General features: G+C 33.9%; 1 protein-coding gene across 4 annotated transcripts in view; it reads right to left on the bottom strand.

Moving 5' to 3' along the window:
• Positions 1-18,292, bottom strand: part of LOC149787320 (ranBP-type and C3HC4-type zinc finger-containing protein 1-like) — a 99,651-nt gene extending 81,359 nt beyond the window's left edge. Inside the window, exons 1-2 of one of the 4 annotated variants that reach the window (XM_089977855.1) lie at positions 17,412-18,292; positions 11,677-11,905 (exon numbers count right to left, since the gene is read on the bottom strand). In XM_089977855.1, coding sequence (XP_089833981.1) covers positions 11,677-11,905; positions 17,412-17,642 — 460 coding nt within the window. In that variant the 5' untranslated portion in view covers positions 17,643-18,292. The remainder of the gene's footprint in view (positions 1-11,676; positions 11,906-17,411) is intronic. The other 3 variants (XM_089977854.1, XM_089977852.1, XM_089977853.1) reach the window with 3 other exon arrangements.
• Positions 18,293-25,395: the final 7,103 nt, after the last annotated feature.

Below are 25,395 nucleotides of genomic sequence, written 5' to 3' on the forward strand. Positions count from 1 at the left end.
ATATTCTGACTTAAATTCTTCAGTGTGTTTATCAACAGTTACAGTGTTGTCTATCAACAGTTACAGTGCTGTCTATCAACAGTTACAGTGTTGTCTATTTTATATGGATCTTTTGGCATTTAATGTTAAATCATCATGCATTATTTGTTCTACAAATTAGATTGCAACTGTTTATTAATAAATATTTTGAAGCTGCATCATTAAATATTGATGAATATGGATGAATATGAGCATCCTGAATCTGGTTTACTATCTCTTCAATATCAGTATCAATATTTTTAATTAAATCAGTCGTGTAATTTCTTGCCATTTCAGTTTTTATGATAATGTATTATTGTCAACAGGTAGAATTTGTTTAGTTCTGTGGTAAAAACGAAAACTAGTAATTAACCAGGAGTCACCAATTGTAACAAGTGTATCAAGTATGCATGTAGAAATTATTACAGTATCATATTTCAAAATAGTCAAGAACATAATTATTTTGGAAACTTGTCAAAACAGCTGTATCATCAAAATAATATTCCATATATTATACAAAAAACATTATTTCTACATATCTCTGTCAGTATTTTCCCAGTGGTATTTACTTCTTGATCTTGTATTATTTGTTTCTAAGGCAATTTGTACAACAAAAAAAATTGGTATTATGGAAAAAGTACACATAATCAGCACCAAAGTCAAAGTGTTTGAGAAGGAACTCATGGTTTTCCAAATAATCATTTACATTACGAGTTCCAGTGTTGAAATTTCCCATTAAAACATATCTATCTGATGTACAAATGAAAGTAATTTTGGATGCAAACATATCGATTTTATGTTAAGTATAAAACTGATGAAGGCGCATAAACCACTAAAAAAAGAAATGTTTTAGAACCAGTTTTATTGACTTTACACCAAAATATGTGATCTCAGTCACAATGGATGATAGCTACAAATGGAGAGATATAATTATTTTTACAACATCGCAGTTAGTTGAATAAACCTATGGTCTTCTGCCAACCAGACTAGGAATCAATCGATGTGACCACAGCCAATGATGTCATGGCAATGATAGCTAAAGTCGGGGACACTGGGCTATGGGATTTGATCAGCCCTGTAGCATACTATTACAATTCCAATAGGGTTTGACACACTTTTTGTACCCATGACTTTTTATACTGTTTGGGATGCAAGTCAGTGTGTATAAGGAAATATTATGTTTTTCTGCATGTGTTCAATGCAGCATATGCATTGCTATAATAATATGACAACATACTTCTAATGCAGTCTTCACTTATAGAGTGTGATGTATTGGTAAGCTTGACAATAAGCAACATGAATAGTAATGTTTTTTAGATCACTGTCGTACCAGTCACACACAGTCAAATGAAAACCAACTAAAAACAATATTCACTTCTATAGACATTAAATGTAATAATGAGAGCACTTATTCAAACTATTAAATGGTTATAAAATGGGAATTTCTTGATACAGCCTGTACCTTTTATTTGCAAGTTCAATATGTTAGTAGTGTTCCTGGCTGGGAACACACTGCATTTTTTTTCTTCAGCTGCCACACATGATTTATCTACATTTTTAGGTGATGTAAAACCCTGCTCATTAAAAATAAACTTGTCGTCCCTCATCAGGCATGGATGGGAACAGCCTCATTAAACAGTGACTATGATACTACTGTAATTTCTTAAATTTTAATCTGTTTAGATATGAATATTCATGTACATGTATTATGATCAAGACTGACACTCTATCATCAATCTGGAGAAAAAAGACATAACTTTGTTAAAAAGTTTATATTGTGTTATATGCATTGAAAGCTATGTGTGGTAGTAATATTATGATTTTACTATATATTTCATAATAAATAATTAAATGAACCAGAACATGAAACATTATACTACCACAAAGGCTAAAAATGAGGTATCACCTCTCAGCTTACTTTCTTTTTCCATTTAAAAAATGAATGTGCCCAAGGATAAGATATATATTCATATTTATTTCAGTTTTCTGTCTGTCTCTCTGAACCTCATGAACAAGTTTTATGAGTGTAGTTAAGCAACGAGGGCCTGTCAGTAAAAAGCTATCCCTTACAAAACTCCGAATAAATCAACAAACAGAATTCATGTATCAATTAACTTTGTTATGACTATATGGTCTTAAACTAAGTAACAGAAAAGACTGAAAACCAACAAGTTTTGTAAAATTCAACAAATAAATTATTTCCCAAGTATTGTGAATTAATTCCCTAATATTCCTAAAAATTCTATCACAAGTACAAATGTATTACGTTCAAAATGGATTCCAGTGGTATTCCAAATAAATTCTGATATTAAATGTGTTGATGTGTGTGTCTGTGTGTTTGAGAGAGAGAGAGAGAGAGAAAGATTTTGATTAATAATGTAGCTTTAACAATTTTTTAGTCATATCACTGTCTGCAGTGTGACAGTTTATAGCGATGTTAAACATTCAGGCATCATACCACAGACATGAAGCATCATGTCCCACCCAGTCACATTATCCTGACACCAGGTTGACCAGTTCTAACACTAACCACTTAATGCTGAACAACTAGCGAGGCAGCTGTATGTACCATTCTTACAAGTCTTTGGTATGACTCAGCTGGGGTTCAAACCCATGACCGAGGTGGACGTTTGAACCATTAGGCTACTGGAGCAGTTGTTGATGTGTCTGTAGTCTCAAACATGCTAATGTGCCAATGTTCTGGAGTATTGATTATGTGCTAAAAGTCTTCTGATGTACTGAAATAATAATATAATCCAAAACGTCATCATCTGAATTCACTATAATTTCAAATTAATGTTCCAGTCCAAGAAAATTACTGAACACTTTGTAATTCCAGTGAATAATAATTTGAATAAATTTACCCAAACTAGAAACTGAACACAATAATAAGACCGATTCTACTTCAGTTGTTAGGGCAAGAATGAGCAATTTTTCAAGTAAACAACAGTATATAAAAAGCTAAGACACAATAACTGAGTCAGGATGTAGGTCAGTCTCCTCTGTAAAACATTCAAAGTTGTGAACAAGTTCAGGAATTTCCAAGTAGAAATCTGATATCTTAGATCCAGACCCAAATAAACATGTTAACCTCAGTTGATAAGACCAACAATAAATGTTTCCTGTTGGCCTACCATCACTCTTTTTTGGTACCAACCCTAGCACTTTTTTCCTCTGGGTTAGAAAAACAAATGTGTGAGTATGTACGTATGTGTGATTAGGATTTTTAACGTAGCTTTAAAAACGTTTTAGTCATGTCGCTACGATGTCTGCAATGTGGCAGTTTATAGTAATGTCTAGCACTGAGGCATCATGCTGCAGACATGTAGCACGATGTCCCACCCAGTCACATTATCCTGACACCAGGCCGACCAGTCTTAACACTATCCTCTTAATGCTGAGCACCTAGCGAGGCTGCTGTAAGTACCATTTTTGTAAGTCTTTGGTATGACTCTGCCGGGGTTCGAACCCACGACCTCCTGCTTCTGAGGTGGATGCTCTAATCACTAGGCCACTGGAGTTGTAAAAAAAACACCAAATAAATAAATTCTGAAATTGATTGTGTCCATCTAATTGAGCCAGTTTTGCCCAGTACTTGAAACACTTTGTACATTATATACAATAATCATCATAATATATATAATGTCAGAAGGAAAAAGCCCACCTACCTACCATAATTTTAAAGCCAGTGCAATAGGCAACACACATTTGGGGAGGGTCTAATTATCTAAATATTTAATCCACAGTCTTGGAGAAATAATAGCTATGTGTTATGTTGTTTACAAAATGTCTCTGGTCAGGTAGACCATTAACTTGATTTTGAACAAAGTCAAGTACAAAACAGAGATATACATAACATAAAATCATTTAGAAAAGCCAACTATTAATACAAATTATATATATACATAAAATGATAAGAACTTAATATAATCTCCATACAAATTACACAACTTGTCACAGACTGAACTTGTTATGCTGAGCTCTCTGTAACTGTTTCATCCACTTACTGGACCCTCACCCCCCTATGACTTATGACTGGATCTTGTCAAAGCTAACTTACAGATCTGCCATGACCTTTATCTTTTTGATAATCCTCCAGTGTCAAAATCCAATCCAACCAAGAAATAATTACAGGCACAAATTTTGATTAATATACTAAAACTTGGTTACTAGGCAGTTTTACCAATTCTGACATGCACATCGATGTTTAAAACAATGGGTACATAGGTGTGGTTCAGACTTGTATTTGAATGCAGAAATAACAAAATAAATATACAACACCCAGTATATTCTATCATGAAATGCTATAGTTTTTAAAAATGTTGCATACTATAGGCTCTTAACAACTAATTTGACTTCACTGTAAGGTTTCCCACACCTCAAGAATGTTCATGGTATCAACATACCCTAGCACTTGCTGATCACTTCCTTCCTCATATATAAAATAAACTTGACTTGGACAAAAGAGATACCAAGTATTTGATTAATTATACATACTGCATATATTATGCAATACCATACTGGCCTTTTCAGTATTATTAAACCAGTAAACAAGTAGAGAGGACAAATCTTTTTAATAAAAATTATGCAGCTTTATTTCACAATATTCTATGTTTTATTAATTAAATGTTTCACTTATTCTGTCCTAGTCTGCACTGCATCCAGACTCTAGCCAACTTACCAATTTAATGTATCAATTAATGACCTGTATCATGGGCCTTAAGCCACATTCAATCTCCACCCATCAGCTTCTCTATATAATAATGACTTTATTTTATTTTATTTATTTATTTAATTTAAAGAGGATAACACAATTAGCTAAGAATTAATCTACCTTGAAACCCTATCTCCATCTGAACCAATTGCACATAACTAAAAGCTACCCATGCTGTGTGATCTGTCACTGTATTGGGTATGAAAGCTGCACCTGGTACTGAAGGACTTTGTCATGTGTTGTCAGCAGGTATCATGTCTTTGACAATAGAATGTGTATGTACTGACAAAGATATTCAAATGTCATAAATAAGAGATCATGGAAAATTCTAACTTAGTCAGTGCTGATGACCATAATACGCTGTCCCAGACAGCTAAGTACATGGAAAATCCTTACTTTTTATTCTTGGAACTAAAACTGACTTTTCACAAGCAGAAGGTTTTAACGTAAGTCTCTTGAATGTACAAGGTATAGTGGAAAAAATAGACCAGATTAAGTTAATGTTGTCTTCCAAGGAAAATAATGAATGTGTTTAGTACTGACTGAAACCAGATCAAATGCTAACCACCAGTGGCGTCGCTAGGGGGGGTGTGGACTGCACCGGGTGACACCATCTCAGAGGGGTGACACCAAAATGAAAAATTGCAAATTTTACTGAGGACACACTGCTCGGTCTAGTCGATTTCATAAGCAGATAACCGACCATAGTTAAATACATGACTAGCAGGCACAGGGTACCACCATGCAGTCTGCAGAGCGTCTGGTGCTTATTTGAATGAAATTCAGAGCTGGTCGGAGCAAAATTTGGAGTTATTTTAAGAAGAAGAAATCCATGGTGGAAGTCTGGAGGGGTGACACCATGAGTTTACCACAATGGATGACACCAACCCTAGCGATGCCGCTGCTAACCACAATGATAATCTATTTCACTGTCAAGGCTACAATAAACTGTGCAGAACTGAGAGACAGCAGGGGGAAGTCTTGTATTCATTAGGGACAATGTAAATGCAGAAAGATGACCTGACTCACAAGAAACTTAAGAGTATTTGGGTGGAAATTTCTCAAAATAATGCAAAAATCATTCCCAGTTGGTTTCATTTATAAGCCACCTTCCTCCAAATCAATTAAAATAATGAATTTTTGAAACTAATGGAAAATGTTCTTGCACAGAAGAAACATATATACTAGGTGATGCAAATAAAGACTTACTCAATATAGCAGATAAGGAACAACTGGATGGAATTTATTGAATCATCAGGCCAAATCCAACTGGTAAATGAACCCACAAGGGCAACAGAAATATCAAGCTCTCTTACTGACCACATTTATACCAACCTACTAGACAATGTGGCTTGTGTTAATGTTGGTCTTAGTGACCACTATCCTTTTTTGACAAGAAAGGTTAATTGCAAGATAAATAGGAAAAATACACACAAAACTATCACTTACAGATTTGTTCAAAACTTTTAAAAAAGAACATTATCTCGATGACTTACATAAAGTTCCATGGAATAAATGCAAAATTTGTATGACATAAATAAAGCAATGAGGGTGTGGAATGACTTATTTACGGATGTGGTCTCTAAACATGCACCACTGAAAATACATTGAGTAAAGTATGAAATCCAACCTAATTGGCTTACTACTGAAATCCCAGATGCCATGAAAACAGGAGACCAATTCAAGGCTATGGGAAACCATGCACAATATAAAGTATGGAGAAATAAAATAACAAGTATGATTAAAAAGCTAAATAACTTATTATCAATCAATGCTTGAAAACAAAAAGAGCAACACAAACTCTATTTGGAAAGTTTTCAATGAACTCACTGGGGGAGCACACAAAGATAAGAAAATAAAATTCACTCACTTCGGGTAAGTGACACCATTGTCACTGATGCCAATGACATTACAAATGTTTTCAATGATTTTTTTAACTGTAATGTTACCACAAAGTCTGGCCACTGTTGTGCAAAAGCTATTCAAGCCTATAAATTTGCATAAATGGATGGAATACAAACGTCACAATTTTGGTTTCCCCCTCCTGCCTGAAAATTCTGTAAATTGGAGGAAACTGGAGTGAATTCACACAAAAAGACTCTGTACATAAAGCTATCAAGGACTGGAACAATTTTGAGTCAAAACTCTTAAGGACTGGAGCAATTTTGAGTCAAAACTCTTAAGGACTGGAACAATTTTGAGTCAAAACTCTTAAGGACTGGGGCAATTCTGGTTTAACTTTCCACAACTGTAAATTCAACTTTAAACTGATTCATGTTTTGAATTTGCTGAAACAAGGATTTTGAATTTTATTGATCATGAGTATTTAAAATTTCATCTTAAATTCATTTTTTATTGGACATGTCATTGAAAATGTAATCTTTCTCAATGCAATATGGCCAGTTTTGTAATTTCATTCTTGACTAATTAAGTACACAATTTGTCATGTTTCTCAAAGTTTTCTTACTCATATTTCATTCTTAATTTCAACATATTACAATTTAATTTTTGTTTCATTTTGCAAATAAATTAAACAATTTGTATAAATGCAGTGTCATGTATTTATTTTAGAAGACCTTACTGCATGCTTAAATTCTTTTTGTTCACTATTTTCAAATTTGCAGATTGTAATTTTCAAAAGAATGCTGGGGGCCCTGAGTGGCAGAGTGGTCTAAAGCGCTCTCCATTATGGATCACTGCCATCTCACCTCTGTCTGTGTGGGTTCGAGTCTCAGATTCGGCCAATGCGGGTATGTGAGAAAGCTTGCCAGTAGCTTCTCGTGGGTCGGTGGTTCTTTCTGGGGTTTTCCCTGGTTCTTCCTCCACCATTAACACTGGCCGCCATGTATAGCCTATTGTGTGCTGAAAAATGGCATTAAACCCCACAACAACAACAACAAATAAATGCTAAAAGTTTTTTTAAAAATAATTTAACATGAAAAACTAACAAATGTGTCATATTTTCTCATCACTGTCTTAAACTGACTATTTAATGCAACTGTCATTGTGTCGCTCTCCCTCTCTCTCTAAATGTATACCAAATATTCACTTAAACGACAATTCTAACTGCAATTTGCACACACTTAGATCTGTTGGTGCATTATTGGCAGTTCTGGATCTGTGCAGTTTGTTAGGAGTAATCTGTAGAACAAACAACATAGAACCTGATTTGTAGGTGCATTATGCTATGGAAGATCAGCATCTTTGTTGTTTGCAGTTTGACTGACTTATAAGCAAGTACAGACGGTAAATGTATTTGTTTTAATCAATTAAACAAGGCTGATGTTAGGATTCAGGTTATTTACTATTCATTACTGATGTGTTTTCCTGATCTATCATCTGGAAGAATTACCACTTTAGTGTTCATCCTGACTCTTTCAACCCTTCTATCTGTATTTAAAGTCACTGACCTCACCATGAGGAAATTGTACTGTACTGATAAATGACAACAGGAATGGAGCTAATCTGCAATCTTAGTTCCAACCCCTGGAAGTTAAAGTAAAGTTGTTAAGCTCCACCTTTAAATATATTCCAAATAAAGTGATTTAAAGTGGTCTCATCATGAAATAAAATGTCAGTAGCTATTAAGATAAAACTAAGATGGTATGTACTTTAAAAGATTGCTGGAATTTTTGGAAGAAACATGTCTGAACAAATACTTCCATTTTGCTTAAACATTATAATATAGAGAAACACAAGCACCCAACCCACACAAATCTACTTCAAATTATAATATAGAGAAACACAAGCACCCAACCCACACAAGTATACTTCAAATTATAATATAGAAACACAAGCACCCAACCCACACAAGTATACTTCAAATTATAATATTGAGAAACACAAGCACCCAACCCACACAAATCTACTTCAAATTATAATATAGAGAAACACAAGCACCCAACCCACACAAGTATACTTCAAATTGTAATATAGAGAAACACAAGCACCCAACCCACACAAGTATACTTCAAATCTCATTTTGCACTGCTACAGAGTAGCATCTTAAGATAATAAAGCATGACCTCAGCATTAGTATATTTCACTTGATACAGTACATTAGTACATTTCACTTGATACAGTACATTAGTTCATTTCACTTGATACAGTACACTAGTACATTTCATTTGATACAGTACATTAGTACATTTCACTTGATACAGTACATTAGTACATTTCACTTGATACAGTACTTTAGTACATTTCACTTGATACAGTACATTAGTACATTTCACTTGATACAGTACTTTAGTACATTTCACTTGATACAGTACATTAGTACATTTCACTTGATACAGTACATTAGTACATTTCACTTGATACAGTACATTAGTACATTTCACTTGATACAGTACTTTAGTACATTTCACTTGATACAGTACATTAGTACATTTCATTTGATACAGTACACTAGTACATTTCACTTGATACAGTACATTAGTACATTTCATTTGATACAGTACTTTAGTACATTTCATTTGATACAGTACATTAGTACATTTCACTTGATACAGTACATTAGTAAGTTTCACTTGATACAGTACATTAGTAAGTTTCACTTGACACAGTACATTAGTGCATTTCATTTGATACAGTACATTAGTACATTTCACTTGATACAGTACATTAGTACATTTCACTTGATACAGTACATTAGTACATTTCATTTGATACAGTACATTAGTACATTTCACTTGATATAGTACATCAGTACATTTCACTTGATACAGTACATTAATACATTTCATTTGATACAGTACATTAGTAAATTTCACTTGATACAGTACATTAGTACCTTTCACTTGATACAGTACATTAGTACCTTTCACCTGATACAGTACATTAGTAAGTTTCACTTGATACAGTACATTAGTACATTTCATTTGATACAGTACATTAGTACATTTCACTTGATTCAGTACATTAGTACATTTCACTTGATACAGGTTTGTCAAATATGAATAACAGCAGTCAAAGGCAATGGTAAATGGGTGAGAAAAAAACTGAATTTTCGAAGAAACTGTAACTTTAACCTTGACACTGAGCCAGATGTGTATATTAGTGCAAGACATGACATTAATGCCAATCCGCTTAGTGACTTTGCCAATGGACCACTAACAACAAACAGCCACTAATCCATTGGAGCAGTGATATTTCCCATCGGTTGCTATCACAACAGTTAAGTGGTCATGAGACTGCATTCTCCATACTGGTTAACTAAAACCCAGCCATCATTAATCCATTGGAGCAGTGACATTTACCATCGGTTGCTATCACAACAGTTAAGTGGTCATGAGACTGCATTCCTTTTACTAGTTAACTTATATATATTGTCTAAAATGAGTACTAACCAACATCATGCAACTGACTTAGTAAAAATGCTCATAGCGCAAATAGATTGGTGTTAAATCAGTCATCCACTCATGAAGTAAATTAGTGTGATTATTGTCAAAACAAACTTTGCAAACATGAAACTAGCCTGACACATTGCCCCTTAGCATTGATTTCATTTCTAAAGGGTTCCTGATTAGTACTGACCAATCAGAAAAGGCTGCATTTGCAGACTTGACATATAATCCAGAAATATACTGAACAATGTGTTTTGATATATATCTAATTGTTAACAAACATTCAAAGCATTATGCAGTGACAACTGTAAATGTATGAAGTGTTTGCAATGTGCATAAGCATCACTGAAACAGATCATGACAAGAGACAGCATGATTGCAAATATAATGAATAGAAAGATGAAGAATGTATTAATTCTAAATGCTTGGAAGCTGTACACTTTCTGCTCTAAGTATTTGGAGAAATGTGGAAGTGTGTGCAGTACTTGATTCATGAGTCTTGCTGGTAAAATACAGTTATGGAGCTGAATTAGAAACTGAACTGGTTCCTGCCTGAATTTAGCAGGATCAGTGAAATTTATGCACGATTAGTAAACATTTTAGTTTGGTCATCCTGTGGGTTAGTGAGAAAAAAATCTAATTTCAAGCCCTATTAGTTTGCAGTATTGAGAATAGTGGTATGAAAATTCATAAAAATAATCAAAGACTGAAAAATCAAATGACTGAGTGAATCATTATTATTTTCTATAATCCAAACAGTCGTAAACAATTAGTTTTCCCTTATCAAACTGTTCAACTTCTGGAAATGAAATCTACCAGGAAATATGTGAATAACATAGCATTCAGCAGTTTCATAAAACCCACACACCAACAAGGAAAACAACAAATGTGATGATAAACCATTTGATTTCATGGGATAAAAGCAACTTAACCATAACCAGATATATAAAAATGACTGACCTTGAAAAAATATTGAAAATAACAAATTAATATCAATGATTACTCAGTATTGACTAATCAAATACTGATATTTACAATATAAACAATTTGCAACACTAGCAGTGAATTACCCATTGCTGATATTAACACTGTGATATTACAGTGATGATATCATAAAAAGTTGCAATATCGTGATAGAACTTTAAGTTCAAAATAACAACTAATTCATAGAATGTCTCCCTTAAAATAATGTTACTGGTAGATGTATTTCTTGCATTTTATTTTGAAAGGAAATGCCTGCACATACTTCACCACCAACAAATGAGTGAGAGATTTCAACTTGTAAACTGTTAGGTTAATAGTGCTAATTTTAACCCCGGCACAAAAACACGCTCACACACACACATAACACAGCGAGGGCATGTATGCAGTAGTCAACTCAGATTAACTCATAGATCATGTAACATACCCAAGATATAAATTCCATAATATTTCAGTATTATGTTTCTTACTACAAATTAGGTATAGTCTGTGTTGTTTAAATAAACAGACATTAGTATTTAGATGGTATAATTAAACTGGTTACATCCAACAATTTAAGGAAAATTTTACTTGGCACAAACATTTCAATCCAACAAAATAAAGAGATTCATTTACTTGATATAGGCGCCACTGGGTCTTCACTTTTTATGCGATCTAAAGTGTTTTTCAAACAATCGTACAAAGCCTGAAACCAGGGAGATTCTTCATCTTCAGTGATTTTTATGACAAACTGCGACAACCTTCCATTACTCTGTTGCAAGGAGACTTCATGCCATCGTGGATTCTTCAGTTTATACCTCAGTCTGCCATCTTTTACTTTGTTTAAAATCAAACTCAAGTGGATCTGAAATAAAAAAAAGTGTAACAAGTGATGGATGCAAAATTATGCCAATTACCATATTAGCTCTTCTTAAAAGGGGTGGAGCTGGAATGAATGCAAGTTTGAGGAAATTTGCTATCTTCCCTTAGTTTATTTAACACTAAATTAGATTTAAAATAAAATTTTAAAATCATGATTATTATTATACCACTCCCTCATTTTAGCACACCTTGATAACACATGGACCTATTTATAATGTGGCAGGTGCTGATACAATTTTCTTCTGATATAAAAGAAAACATTGGGGCTTTTTCTTTCAAATACAAATTTGTGAATGAAAGCTCAATACATTGCTCATTTTATTGTTGAAATTTAAGTTTAATGCATGGAAATTTGGAAATGACATTATAAAATTTACAAATGTTAAAAAGAAATCAAATATATATGTCTGAGGAAATGCCTACTGATGGCAAAAGCTAAGCAGCCACTTAAAGAAAGATATAATGTCAAGTGAAATGTATGTTTTAACTTTATTTTGTTTAATTTGGTGTCCATGTAATGTTCATAAATGTGACATGTGATATGCCCTCTTCTTTTCAAGCATGACAAGAGTCAACTGACTGTCACAACAATGCCCACAAGCAGAATATGTGATATGTCCTCCTCAATTCAAGCACGACAAGAGTAAATTGACTGTCACAGCAATGCCCACAGGCATGACATGTGATATGCTCTCCTCAATTCAAGCATGACAAGAGTAAATTGACTGTCACAGCAATGCCCACAGGCATGACATGTGATATGCTCTCCTCAATTCAAGCATGACAAGAGTAAATTGACTGTCACAGCAATGCCCACAGGCATGACATGTGATATGCCCTCCTCAATTCAAGCATGACAAGAGTAAATTGACTGTCACAGCAATGCCCACAGGCATGACATGTGATATGCCCTCCTCAATTCAAGCATGACAAGAGTAAATTGGCTGTCAGAGCAATGCCCACAGGCATGACATGTGATATGCCCTCCTCAATTCAAGCATGACAAGAGTAAATTGACTGTCACAGCAATGCCCACAGGCATGACATGTGATATGCTCTCCTCAATTCAAGCATGACAAGAGTAAATTGACTGTCACAGCAATGCCCACAGGCATGACATGTGATATGCCCTCCTCAATTCAAACATGACAAGAGTCTATTGACTGTCACAACAATGTCCACAAGCAGAACATGTGATATGCCCTCTTCAAATGAAGTATGACAAGAGTCAACTGACTGTCACAACAATGTCCACAGACGTGGCATGTGATATGCCCTCTTCAACTTAAGTATGACAAGAGTCGACTGACTGTCACAGCAATGCCCAGACGTGACATGTGATATGCCCTCTTCAACTGAAGTATGATAAGAGTCAACTGTCACAGCAATGCCGACAGACGTGACATGTGATACACCCTCTTCAATTGAAGTATGACAAGAATCAACTGACTGTCGCAGCAATGCCCACAGACGTGACATGATACGCCCGCCCTCTTCAAATGAAGTATGACAAGAGTCAACTGACTGTCAGCGATTCCCACAATCACATCTGTGAGACTCTAATTATGTGCTTAATCAGCTGCTGTGACTACGATGGAAAATTAATGGTACTTTGGCATGAAGAGTCTAGCTATTAACAGACTGTCTCAGCTGATTAAAATATATGAAGGGTTTTCACATTACAGTAACATTGTGTGTAGGGTCTATCTCGTTTCATGTTAAAATCCCACACTGTAGTTTTGGGTATTCTCCAGATTCTAATCTTCAGAATTTGCTGTGATACACTGTATTTGAAAATATTTTTCAAGTTCCAATGAAATGCAAATTTTACAGGGGTTTTCTGTCTTTTTTCAATACCAATGATGTTTTCCAAAAAACAAGTGCTGCCTGTTTTTATTAGTATAAACACTAGACATGAGAACAGTGCTGGATTAAGACCCTCCAGGGCCCTAAGCACTGAAAAATATAATGGTGTCCCCCTACTACAAAACATGAAACTTTCACAAAAAAACAATATTAAAAGGTAAAAAGGTGGGAAAATACCAGTCTTGCCATCATTCCAAATCAAAAATATATTGAATATGCAGGTCGAAATGATCATATATAATTCATTCAATTTTATCATCAATAATTAATTTGAATTTTTTCTGGGGCCCTTGTGGACTGGTGCCCTAAGCACATGCTCAGTGTGCTTAATGGATAATCTGGCACTGCATGTAAGGTTGTACTTAGTCAATGCCATGTGCACTGAATTTACAATAAATTAAGATATAACTGCAATATCTGTAAAAACACAGTTGTGTATTTGTCAGCAAATTTTAAAAATAATTTATATCATTTCATTCAAATAATGTACAGATATAATCACCAGTGATAATGTTACCACATTAACAATGGTTGTTGCAATGCCTGCCTCAAGAAGAACAATGTCACAGCTTATAAGAGGTGAGAAAATATGAGCATTCAGAATCAGAACCTGGGTTTTCATGAAAAAGAACCTTTCAACATGAAAACTGAGCAGTAACTTCAAAATAATAGATTCTCAAATCCATTCATGAAATGTATTCATATTTCGTTCCATGCATTGTTCTATATTTTGTTATATATATTTAATTTGTATTGTTTGTTGGCTGTTCTCAATGATTATATGTTATGTATATCTGTATTTTGTTCTTAACCTGTGTCTAAAATCAAGTTAATGGTTTACATGACTAGTGACATTTATTTTGTAAACAACATAATACATAGCTAATATTTCTCTATGATTACAGATTAAAAATTCTGATCATTATTATTCAAGGTAAACATGTTTATTTATATATGAGTGTAGGACATTAGTTTTTCAGTCGAAAATTCCTAATCTGGTTGACAACTTTGAATATTTTAAAAAGAAACTGATCTACATCATGACTATTATTGTCTGTCAGCTTATTATATTAATGTTGACTTCAAAATAACTCATTGCTACCTTAACATCAAAAGTGGAATCAGTCTTATTGTTGTGATCAGTTTTGGGGTAGATTTAGTTATTTAAATTATTCACAGGAATTACAAAGTGCTCATTAATACTTCTTGGACTAATTCATTATTTTGGAATTATTGTGAATTCAAGGACCTTTGGTATCATATTACTGTGTTACATCAAGAATGTTAACACACTGTCACATTACAGGCCAATGGCACATTAGCACATAATATACTGCAGGCACATATTCACATTCAATACTGGAAATTATTTGGAACACCAATGGAATTCATTTGCAACTCGTATATTTGGACTTGTGATAATACTTTAAGATCTATTTGGGATTTGATTCATAATAATATAAATACTTTTTAATAAATTTTCACTTTTTATTATAAGGAAATAAATTATTAGCTCTTATGTGCTACTTAGATTAAGACCACAGGGTCATAACAAAACTGTATTTTCCATTTTGTCCAAAATGTATTAAATACTTTTTTTGCTATCATTCTGCATTTCATTTCATTTGCATTCAATCTGCATTTGAAATTCACTAACCAATCTGTCCGCAAATATTCTACATTACACTTGCATTTCACTGGGTAACAAAATGACCCATTTCAGCATTCCACTTGCATTTCACCAAAGAAATAAATCATTTCTGCATCTGTAATAACCACTTATGATATGTAGGAGAGCACATTAGGCCCATTCTACATCCCTGTATGACACAGGAGAGCACATCAGGCCCATTCTACATCCCTGTATGACACAGGAAAGCACACCAGGCCCATTCTACATCCCTGTATGACACAGGAGAGCTCACCAGGCCCATTCTACATCCCTGTATGACACAGGAGAGCACATCAGGCCCATTCTACATCCCTGTATGACACATGAGAGCACATCAGGTCCATTATACATCCCTGTATGACACAGGAGAGCACACCAGGCACATTCTACATCCCTGCATGACACAGGAGAGCACATCAGGCCCATTCTACATCCCTGTATAACACAGGAGAGCACATCAGGCCCTTTCTATATCCATGTACGAAATCAGGGGAGAATATCAGGTTCATTCTACACCCCTGTATGACACAGGAGAGCATATCAGGCCCATTCTACATCCCTGTATGACACAGGAGATGACATCAGGCCCATTCTACATCCCTCTATGATGCAAGAGATCAAATCAGGCCCATTCTACATCCCTGTATGACACAGGAGAGCACATCAGGCCCATTCTACATCCCTCTATGATGCAAGAGATCAAATCAGGCCCATTCTACATCCCTGTATGATGTCTAGCACTGAGGCATCATGCCACAGACATGTAGCATGATGTCCCACCCAGTCACATTATCCTGACACCAAGCCGACCAGTCCTAACACTAATCTCTTAATGCTGAGTGCCAAGTGAGGCAGCTGTTAGTACCATTTTTAAAAGTCTTTGGTATGACTTGGCTGGGGTTCGAACCCATATCCAAGGCAGATGCTCTACCACTAGGCCACCAGAGCAGTCGGTTATTTAGCACTGAGGCAACTAGTGTCAAGTGCCTTGCAAAAGGACACACCAAGAACAAATTATGAATTATCTGCTTTATGAATGAGTAAATGTAAACCTCCTCCCTCACTTTCAGTACTATCCTAGGAGATCAGAAAATCAAAGTACTGGTAATGTCAAGTCCCACCAACACAGCCCCAGATCTGCAGTGTTAGAATGCATGGGCAGATCCGAGTATATGCAGTCAGATTAAAATGTGAAATATTTCAAGGTAGAATTTGGTGTTTGCTTGTTGTTGTTGTGGGGGTTAACACCATTTTTCAGCACATGATAGGCTATACTTGGAGGCCAGTATTAATGGTGGAGGAAGAACCCCGGAAAACCCTGGAAAGAACCATTGACCCACGAGAAGCTACTGGCAAGCTTTCTCACATACCCACATTGGCTGAATCCGAGACTTGAACCCACGCAGACAGAAGTGAGATGGCAGTGATCCGTAACAAAGAACGCTTTAGACCACTCGGCCACCCTGGTGTTTGCTGCCAGCAACAGGATATATGTTGAACATCACGGATGGTTTTATAAGTCTCAGGTTGTATCGCAATATTTACATTTTTTTAGTATGATATTGTTATGAAAATATCATAATATTTATAATATTTCAGATCCATCAAAGTAACAGCCTGCACCATTATCTGTATATTACTGTTATTCAAATACGATAAACATGTATCGATTAAAATGTACTAATGCTAAGGATACACCTGACTGTAGTAAACTTGTTGCTCTGCATTTGCGGACTCTACTATAGTGAAATGGAAATGAATTTATGTGGACCTGTAATGGGGTGGGTGGGTATCAAATCTAAATTTTCTTGAACTGGGTTCTTTGCAGACATCATCATGCCAAATTATATGTTAGATCAAGACAGTGATGTATGATAACAACACCACTGAACATGAAAGACGTGGTATTGGAAACACTCAACAGATGTTCAACTGCATTTCTAGAAATTACCTTCTTGCTGTAAGTGTTCTGGAGATTGAGTTTATCTGGATCACAGTCAGGAATTTCAAATAAGTACACCTGACACAAATCAGGTGTGAATTTGTATAATTCCAGAAAATCTGAATTACTATCCCTCTTTGATCCTGAATCATCAGGGATACAGATTGGCTGAGTTAGAAATATTTCACACCTGCTTGTTGCTGTCCTTGAAGTTATCAAGTCCTCCACAAAGAATGCCATGGTGATATTTGAAACACTGAGGTCAAATTTGCCAATGAATACCAAAATGGCTTCTGTTCAACCCACATGTATATAACATTTTTATCTCCTGAAGAATGACAATTGTTTTCTTTAACTTAGGAATAAATCAAATAAAAGTCCCTTCCAGTCTCAATATTTTACACATAACATGAGAACATCTATCACAATGAGGCTAGAAAACATCCTTTATTAGAGTAGCTATTATGTATTCCAGGTCTCAGTAATTTATACACAAAACCACTCTAAATTTAAAATAGTGATGTCTTGATTAATTTCACCTGAATTAAACTAATACAAGTGAAATTCACCATAATGATGACAACAACTCCAAGAATATAAATGGATGCCTCAGTTCTTCTATTGATGTTTTTACAAGTTTTGAGCACAATGACAGATAGGACTGTACATAATACATTGGTTGATGACTGACATTTCCACGAGGAAGTAAAAATCTCACCACTGGCAAACAACCCTCAAATTAAGTCATCAAAAGAAATCTGATATAATTTGATTTCAAAACTCAAAACACATACACATATATGTACATATAGTAATCCTCAGGAATAAAAGAAAATGCTGTTCAAATCTGTTTGTTTACAGACAGGTGAACAGAAAGCTGAACTTAGTTTGATTAGAGCATACCCATGTTACATGTTCAGGTGTGCTGTGATGTGATGCAACGAAAAATCCAACAGGAAGTAAGCAAAATCTTCCTAGATACATAACTAAGTCCTTGTTCTCAAGTTACTCCATATTTCTAAAACTTCTCCAAGACTTCAGCACAAATCACATAAAAGTATCTTTTTTGGCCCATTTCCAAGTGATTAATAAATGTTAGGTTGTCTTACTGATCTAAAATTCTTAAAACTTGTTGAACTACAATGTTTATAATCCAGTTCCTGTACAGACTGGTCAATTGAAAACTGAATAATGGGTACAGATTAAGTGGGTGTGGAAAATCCAACTCACCTATTTTTATAACAGGGAAGAGAAATGATAATAATCAAGCACTATATCAAGAAAATTTGTAATCCGGGTATTTGAAAGAAATTGCTCATTCAGGCAGAAGTCTCTATCCTTATTTCTTTGTGCAATCATCAGCTTTTGGATCCTAATCTGAGGTACATGCCATTTCATATATAGTCACATTAAATCATAGCTTAATTCAGTGGTCCCCAAAATTGGCAGTAGTGCCCCCTTGGGGGCAGTGGAATTACCGAGGGGGTCGGGTTAATGTTGAATAAGGCTTTTTACTGGGTAATGAAGGGGGGCACAGAGGATAACCATGGGGGGGGGGGGGGGCAGTGGCCTGAAAAAGTTTGGGAACCACTTGTTTAATTTATCATAAAGACCTTTTCTTCAAACATTTCAACACCTATTGATCGATTTTTAGTACAATGCCTTCTTTTGTTCATTCAAAACTGTGATTAGCATGCCAGAAAAGCTCAAGTCTCTCACCCTGTCCAGCAAGGTCTTTCATAAGAAAACAATAATAAATGGTTAATTACATCAATAAAACCATGTTTTCAACATTACTATTTAAAACTGCTGGGATTTACATATGATTCTTTATCTTTTTGCTACTGTACATAAGGACAAGATTTGTAAATCATCGTTTCTTTATTTAACTTGTCTATTTCACCTATGTCTATAATATTTGTCATTTGTAAATCATCTATTCTTTATTTAACTTGTCTATTTCACCTATGTTTATAATATTTATCATTTGTAAATCATCTTTTCTTTATTAACTTGTCTATTTCATCTTTGTCTATAATATTTGTCATTTGTAAATCATCTTTTCTTTATTAACTTGTCTATTTCACCTATGTCTATAATATTTGTCATTTGTAAATCATCTTTTCTTTATTAACTTGTCTATTTCACCTATGTCTATAATATTTGTCATTTGTAAATCATCTTTTCTTTATTAACTTGTCTATTTCACCTATGTCTATAATATTTATCATTTGTAAATCATATTTTCTTTATTAACTTGTCTATTTCACCTATGTCTATAATATCATGAGACCCCAGCATTTTCTCATTTAACTCAATGGTGCAAATGATAATGAACCGAAAGTTGGTCTTGTCTGGGAAATGAAAAACTTGCAAAATAAATGGCCATGGTGTGATGTATGCAGAAGAAATTAATAAATGATATGTATTCTCTCTCTCTCATGATCACAAATGCACTGTACCCATACGCAGATACAAAATGTGTATGTACACGTATAACTTGTGATTTTATTCAATCTTCATACTGGTTTTAAAAGAAGACTCTAACTGGTGAAAACATATTTACTGCAGTTAAACATTAAATTTCAAAACCACTGCCACATATACAGATTTACACCAATATAAAATAATTTAAAATGTACCATCTTTACTCACTTATAAGTCAAGTCAACCTGCAAACATAGATCCTGGTCTGCTGTAGCATGATGTACATCCAGATCAGGGTCTATGCTGTATATTCTACTGATTACTCCTAACAAACTGCACAGACCCAGTACAGCTGGTGCATAATACAACAGCAGATCTGGGTCTGTACAGTTTGCACTTGGACTCGTGTTATAAGCAAGTACATAGGTTAATTACATGTTTCCTCTGATAAATTATTTGTTTTCATACATTTAGCCCTGGTTAACATTGACTGGATTGGTATCTTTATTCTTCTTTACATAATCAATGGAAATTATATCAGAAAGGAAAATATCCTGATTCAAAATTTTCAATGAAATTGTGAAGAATGTAAATAATTTTAACAAAATTCGAGAGTTTAGTGCATCTATCTGCCACATCAAGTTGAAAATAAAAAGAAACAATATTCTTCCAAAATGGTTTCTTTCTCTCATTTATACATCAACACAAAAAAGAAACAAAATTCCTCCAAATAGTTCCTTTCTCTCATTTATATATAAACACAGTACTAAATACACAATATATAGAGGAAAGGATGCTCTAAGATAAATATGTATCCAACCAATAAAATGTCTGTAACACTAAAAATGACTATCTTTAAAACTCTAACCAAGTTATCACTGCTGCCAGCAATCCAATCCTTTACTGTGCTACCCGAGGCTATGCCATGCTTGAACTTCACCGTTAAGAAAAATGATTTTAAGATTTAAATGAAATGTTTACGTAGGTGAATATTTTAACAAATATTTCTTACATACAATACTTTTTTAACAAGAGACACCTACTACTTCTCCATCTCTTCCAAAATAAAATGCAAAATCCAACATAAATGGCACCTATTCAAAACAATAAGCTCATAGTTGGTGATAACGTATGTCACCACCGCCCCAAAACAGACTATTAACATTCATTATCTTCCAGACTTGGGTCAAAGAACAATTGAGACAAAGTGTAAATCCTTTTCTTGTTCATTTTCTTTCTCTTTTTCAAAAACAAAAAAACATGCTGGTCCATCCTAAAGTAACCAGTATCAATTTCTTAGGCAAGGAGAAATTCTGGATGCCAGATAGGACCCAAAAATTATCTTACCATCAGAAATTCTGGATGCCAGATCCAAAAATTATCTTTCCATCTCCATTCCCAATCTGCTGAAAGAATACCAACAACTATTTTCTACCAATTATCTGTGAAAATAATTATACCACTGATGTCTGTAAACAAATTTAAACATTTGTACTCACATTAATTCATAGCCGGTGATTCTGTACATTTTTACCCCAAGTATTTTATATGATTTAAATTGTTTGTAAACACAAAACTAGCAATTAAACTTAGTTTCTAATCTGTAAATGAATAATGGAGGTTAGAGGTATTCAGCACTCTATTTATATCCATTTTTAATATATTTTGGGGGCTTTTAGAGAAGAATAAGTACTATGTATATTGTTCCATGGCCTTACAACTAAGTAACAGAAAGAAGCAAAACCAGTAAGTTCAATAAAATTCAACAAACATTTTATTTCAACTAGAATACAAAGTGAAAAATCAGAATACATGGTATTGCGAATTAAATCCCAAATAATCATAAATGTTCTATCATAAGTCCAAACAAATTCCACATGAATTCCAATTCTGAATGTGATGTACCAAGAGTCTTAAATGTCTTGATGTAACCAATCTTGAAGGTGTTGATCTACCAGTAGTCTTTAATATTGTGATGTACCAACAGTCTTGATGCATCACATTGATATAATCCAGAATGTCTTAAGTATGAATTCACAATAATCAAGTAGTGTTCAGTAAAAAAAAGTAAATGAGGCTTTGTAGTTCCAATGAAAAATTTAAATAAATTATTTCTCTAAAATTATATCTAAACACAAGTAACAATTCTGACCATTGATTCCCAAAGATTGACATGAATCTGAAAAAAAGAATTGTTTATAAAAACCTCTTTATTTTGTTAAAACTCTATGGTCTTAAACTAAGTAACAGAAAGAAGCAAAACCAACAAGTTTTGTAAAACAAATAATAAATAAATTAATTCTCTAAGTTATAAAATTAGCATTCATAATGAACTTACAGTATTATGAATCAAATCCAAAATATCCTAAAAAGTTATAAAAGTCCAAAAGAATCAAATTTCCCAAATGAATTTCGGGTCCTTGAATGTGCTGATGTGCCAACAGTCCTGACGTATCACAATGGCATTGTCCAGAACTCCTTTGAATAAATTTGCAAGATTCCCTAAATAATATTTTTGTCCAGACTAAGGGTACTTTGCAATTCCAATGAATAATCCAAACAGTTTCCTTTCAAGTTATATCAAAACACAACATTAAACACATCTACAGACTGATATTAAAACAAGAACATAGTAAATAAGAATGAATTTATTGATCAACTCTCTCTCCTTATACACTCTTATGGCTCTACATCACAATATTTTCCTACATGACTTATGTCACAATACCTCACATCGCAACAAAACCCACCTGACTGAATCATCAAGTGGGAAATAAACCCAAACTTGTACACATTATTATGATTAACTGTAAAACTTGTAAGCACCTTTTCATTGATCACGCAATCTACAGCGACTTGCCAAAAGTGAAAAACACAACACAAACTGTCACCTGGCCTATAACACAACATACATTTCTCAAAAACTAATGATTTTTAATAGAAACATTTCACTACTTCATATACAAGGTCTGGCTTTGAATTTAAATGTTAGTAAACATATTGTTTACCAATTTTTAACCATGACATAATCAAGTAGATCATACATGACAATACTCAGGTAGGACAAAACTCTACCCTCACTTATGGACAAAACTTGGCACACAATATAAATTAACCATACACAACAATATGCACATTTCATAGGTAGCAGGCACAGTACATTTTAAAATGGTCCCTTATTGTTCTAAAGTATAGACTCATGTTCTTTCAAAAAGTTATTATTGTTACAATTGGAAGAGCAAATTAAATGTTGAAATATTTATTCTGGCTTGGACATTACCCTATAAATAACAGCAAACTGTATTTTAAAATGTATGTATGAAACAATGCTGAACAAGAGCAATCTATTTTGTTAACTTTCCCACACATGATGCGTTGTTTTGGAACTTAACTAATTTAGAAAAGTTAAATCCATTTGTTACACTTTATTTGTCAGCATTAATCCACTTATTAATTAACTTATGTTCCTTTATGTGATAATTCATGCAATTTTAAATAAAACACTGAATACTGATGCCTCAAATAAAACACTGAATACTGATGCCTCAGATAAAACACTGAATACTGTTGCCTCAAATAAAACACTGAATACTGATGCCTCAAATAAAACACTGAATACTGATGCCTCAAATAAAACACTGAATACTGTTGCCTCAAATAAAACACCGAATACTGATGCCTCAAATAAAACACTGAATACTGATGCCTCAAATAAAACACTGAATACTGATGCCTCCAAAAAGACAAATTAGCCATGTGCACAAGTTAAAATTCAGTAATGATTAAGACAGTAAGAAAAAATACAAAAGATTGCTTAAAATCTTATTTTGTTGTTTCTTCAGAATATTTTGAGTACAATGCTGGTAGCAATAAAACAAAATGTACAAACAACAATCCTATTTAAGATTAAGTTTAAATGTAGCAGAGCAATAAGCTGTCAATGCTACATACCTTAAAATTGGTGAATTTTCAGTGTTTTTGGCCTAAAAATATAAGTTTCCAGCCAGCTAACAGTTTCTGTTTCTCATAGCCAACCCTCTCAAAATTGATTTGTGCATTTAACTAAGCCAGTTTTGCCCAGTACTTTGAGGTGGTTAGTACATTATATATATACTAATCATTATAATATATATATATATATATATATATATATATATATATATATATATATATATATATATATATATATATATATACATACATACATACATACACATATATATATATACATACATACATACATACACATATATAATGTTTAGACAAAAACTCAGGGGCCCCAAGTGGCTAAAAGCGCTCTCCATTATGGATCACTGCTATATTACCTCTGTCTGCGTGGGTTCGAGTCTCAGATTCGGCCAATGTGGGTATGAGAGAAAGCTTGCCAGTAGCTTCTTGAGGGTCAGTGGTTCTTTCTGGGGATTTCCCAGGTTCTTCCTCCACCATTAAAATACAGGCCACCAAGTATAGCCTATCATGTGCTGAAAAATGGCATTAAACCCTACAACAACAACAACAAAAACTCACTACCAACCCCAATATTAAAACCAGTGCAATAGGAAACATATTTTTTTGTGGTCGGGCCTTAGGTACCAGTGCAACCTTGCCCCACAATAAAATGTCAAAGACAAGTTTGCTCACATGAAATACATCTGCAACTTTCTTCTTGGAACAAGACTGCGCTTCAACCTAATTTGGAATATGAAGTTGCTAAACAGACATTTCTTCTGAAATTTTCAACACCAGCCCATGTTCATTTGTATCTTAGTCAACACAATGGGACAATAAATCATGAAATTTAATATCAACTTTTTAATACAAATGGGAGAAGAAAATATCAATAGTCTTTTCCTAAATTATTACATAGTAATATGTAAAGTTCACCAAGGAATGATTCTGGGACATTTTCTTCCCATGCCTTACGGTCTTTAGTGCTAAAAACAAATATTTTTATCGATTGTACAACCAGATTTACTGAAAACAGACATGTTTTATGCTTATAACAAAAAGTATATGCACATAAGGATTTTATTGTTTGCAAAAATAATAAAAGAATTCTAAATTAATAATATGCAATAAATCAACTCCATCTGTTTTCATGAAAAGTGCCTTGTACGAGTTTTTGTCCCTGCAGTATTTTGTTACCACTGTGCTAAGGGAAGTAACTGACTGAACAACAAATTCCCTAGTTTGCTTCCCATTTGTATTGAAAGTGTAATTAATCTCCTTGTCTGAAGCCAATTTTGTTTTTATTGGTAACAGACTTTTCTATGGACACCACCAAAAGATAGTATTGCTGCCAAGAAATAGGACTAAAATAATTAGGATTCTAAGGGAGAAGAATTCTGAATGACTAAATTACAGAGTTGCTGAGATTAGAATCATACTGAAGATGTATCTCCTCAACCTTTAAACTTCAAGGAAATAATTAATGGCAGAAGTCATCAATAGCATTGTATTTAAGCACTCTGCCTTCATTCTCAAATGATACATGCTCAAATGTGCAGGTAAAACAATAGTCCCTTAAAAGAACTAATGCTCTACTGTCCAAAATGAATTTCCCAAA

The sequence above is a fragment of the Sinohyriopsis cumingii genome, chromosome 12 (assembly GCF_028554795.1).
Source record: "Sinohyriopsis cumingii isolate HCF-2022 chromosome 12, ASM2855479v2, whole genome shotgun sequence".
NCBI lineage: Eukaryota > Metazoa > Mollusca > Bivalvia > Unionida > Unionidae > Sinohyriopsis > Sinohyriopsis cumingii.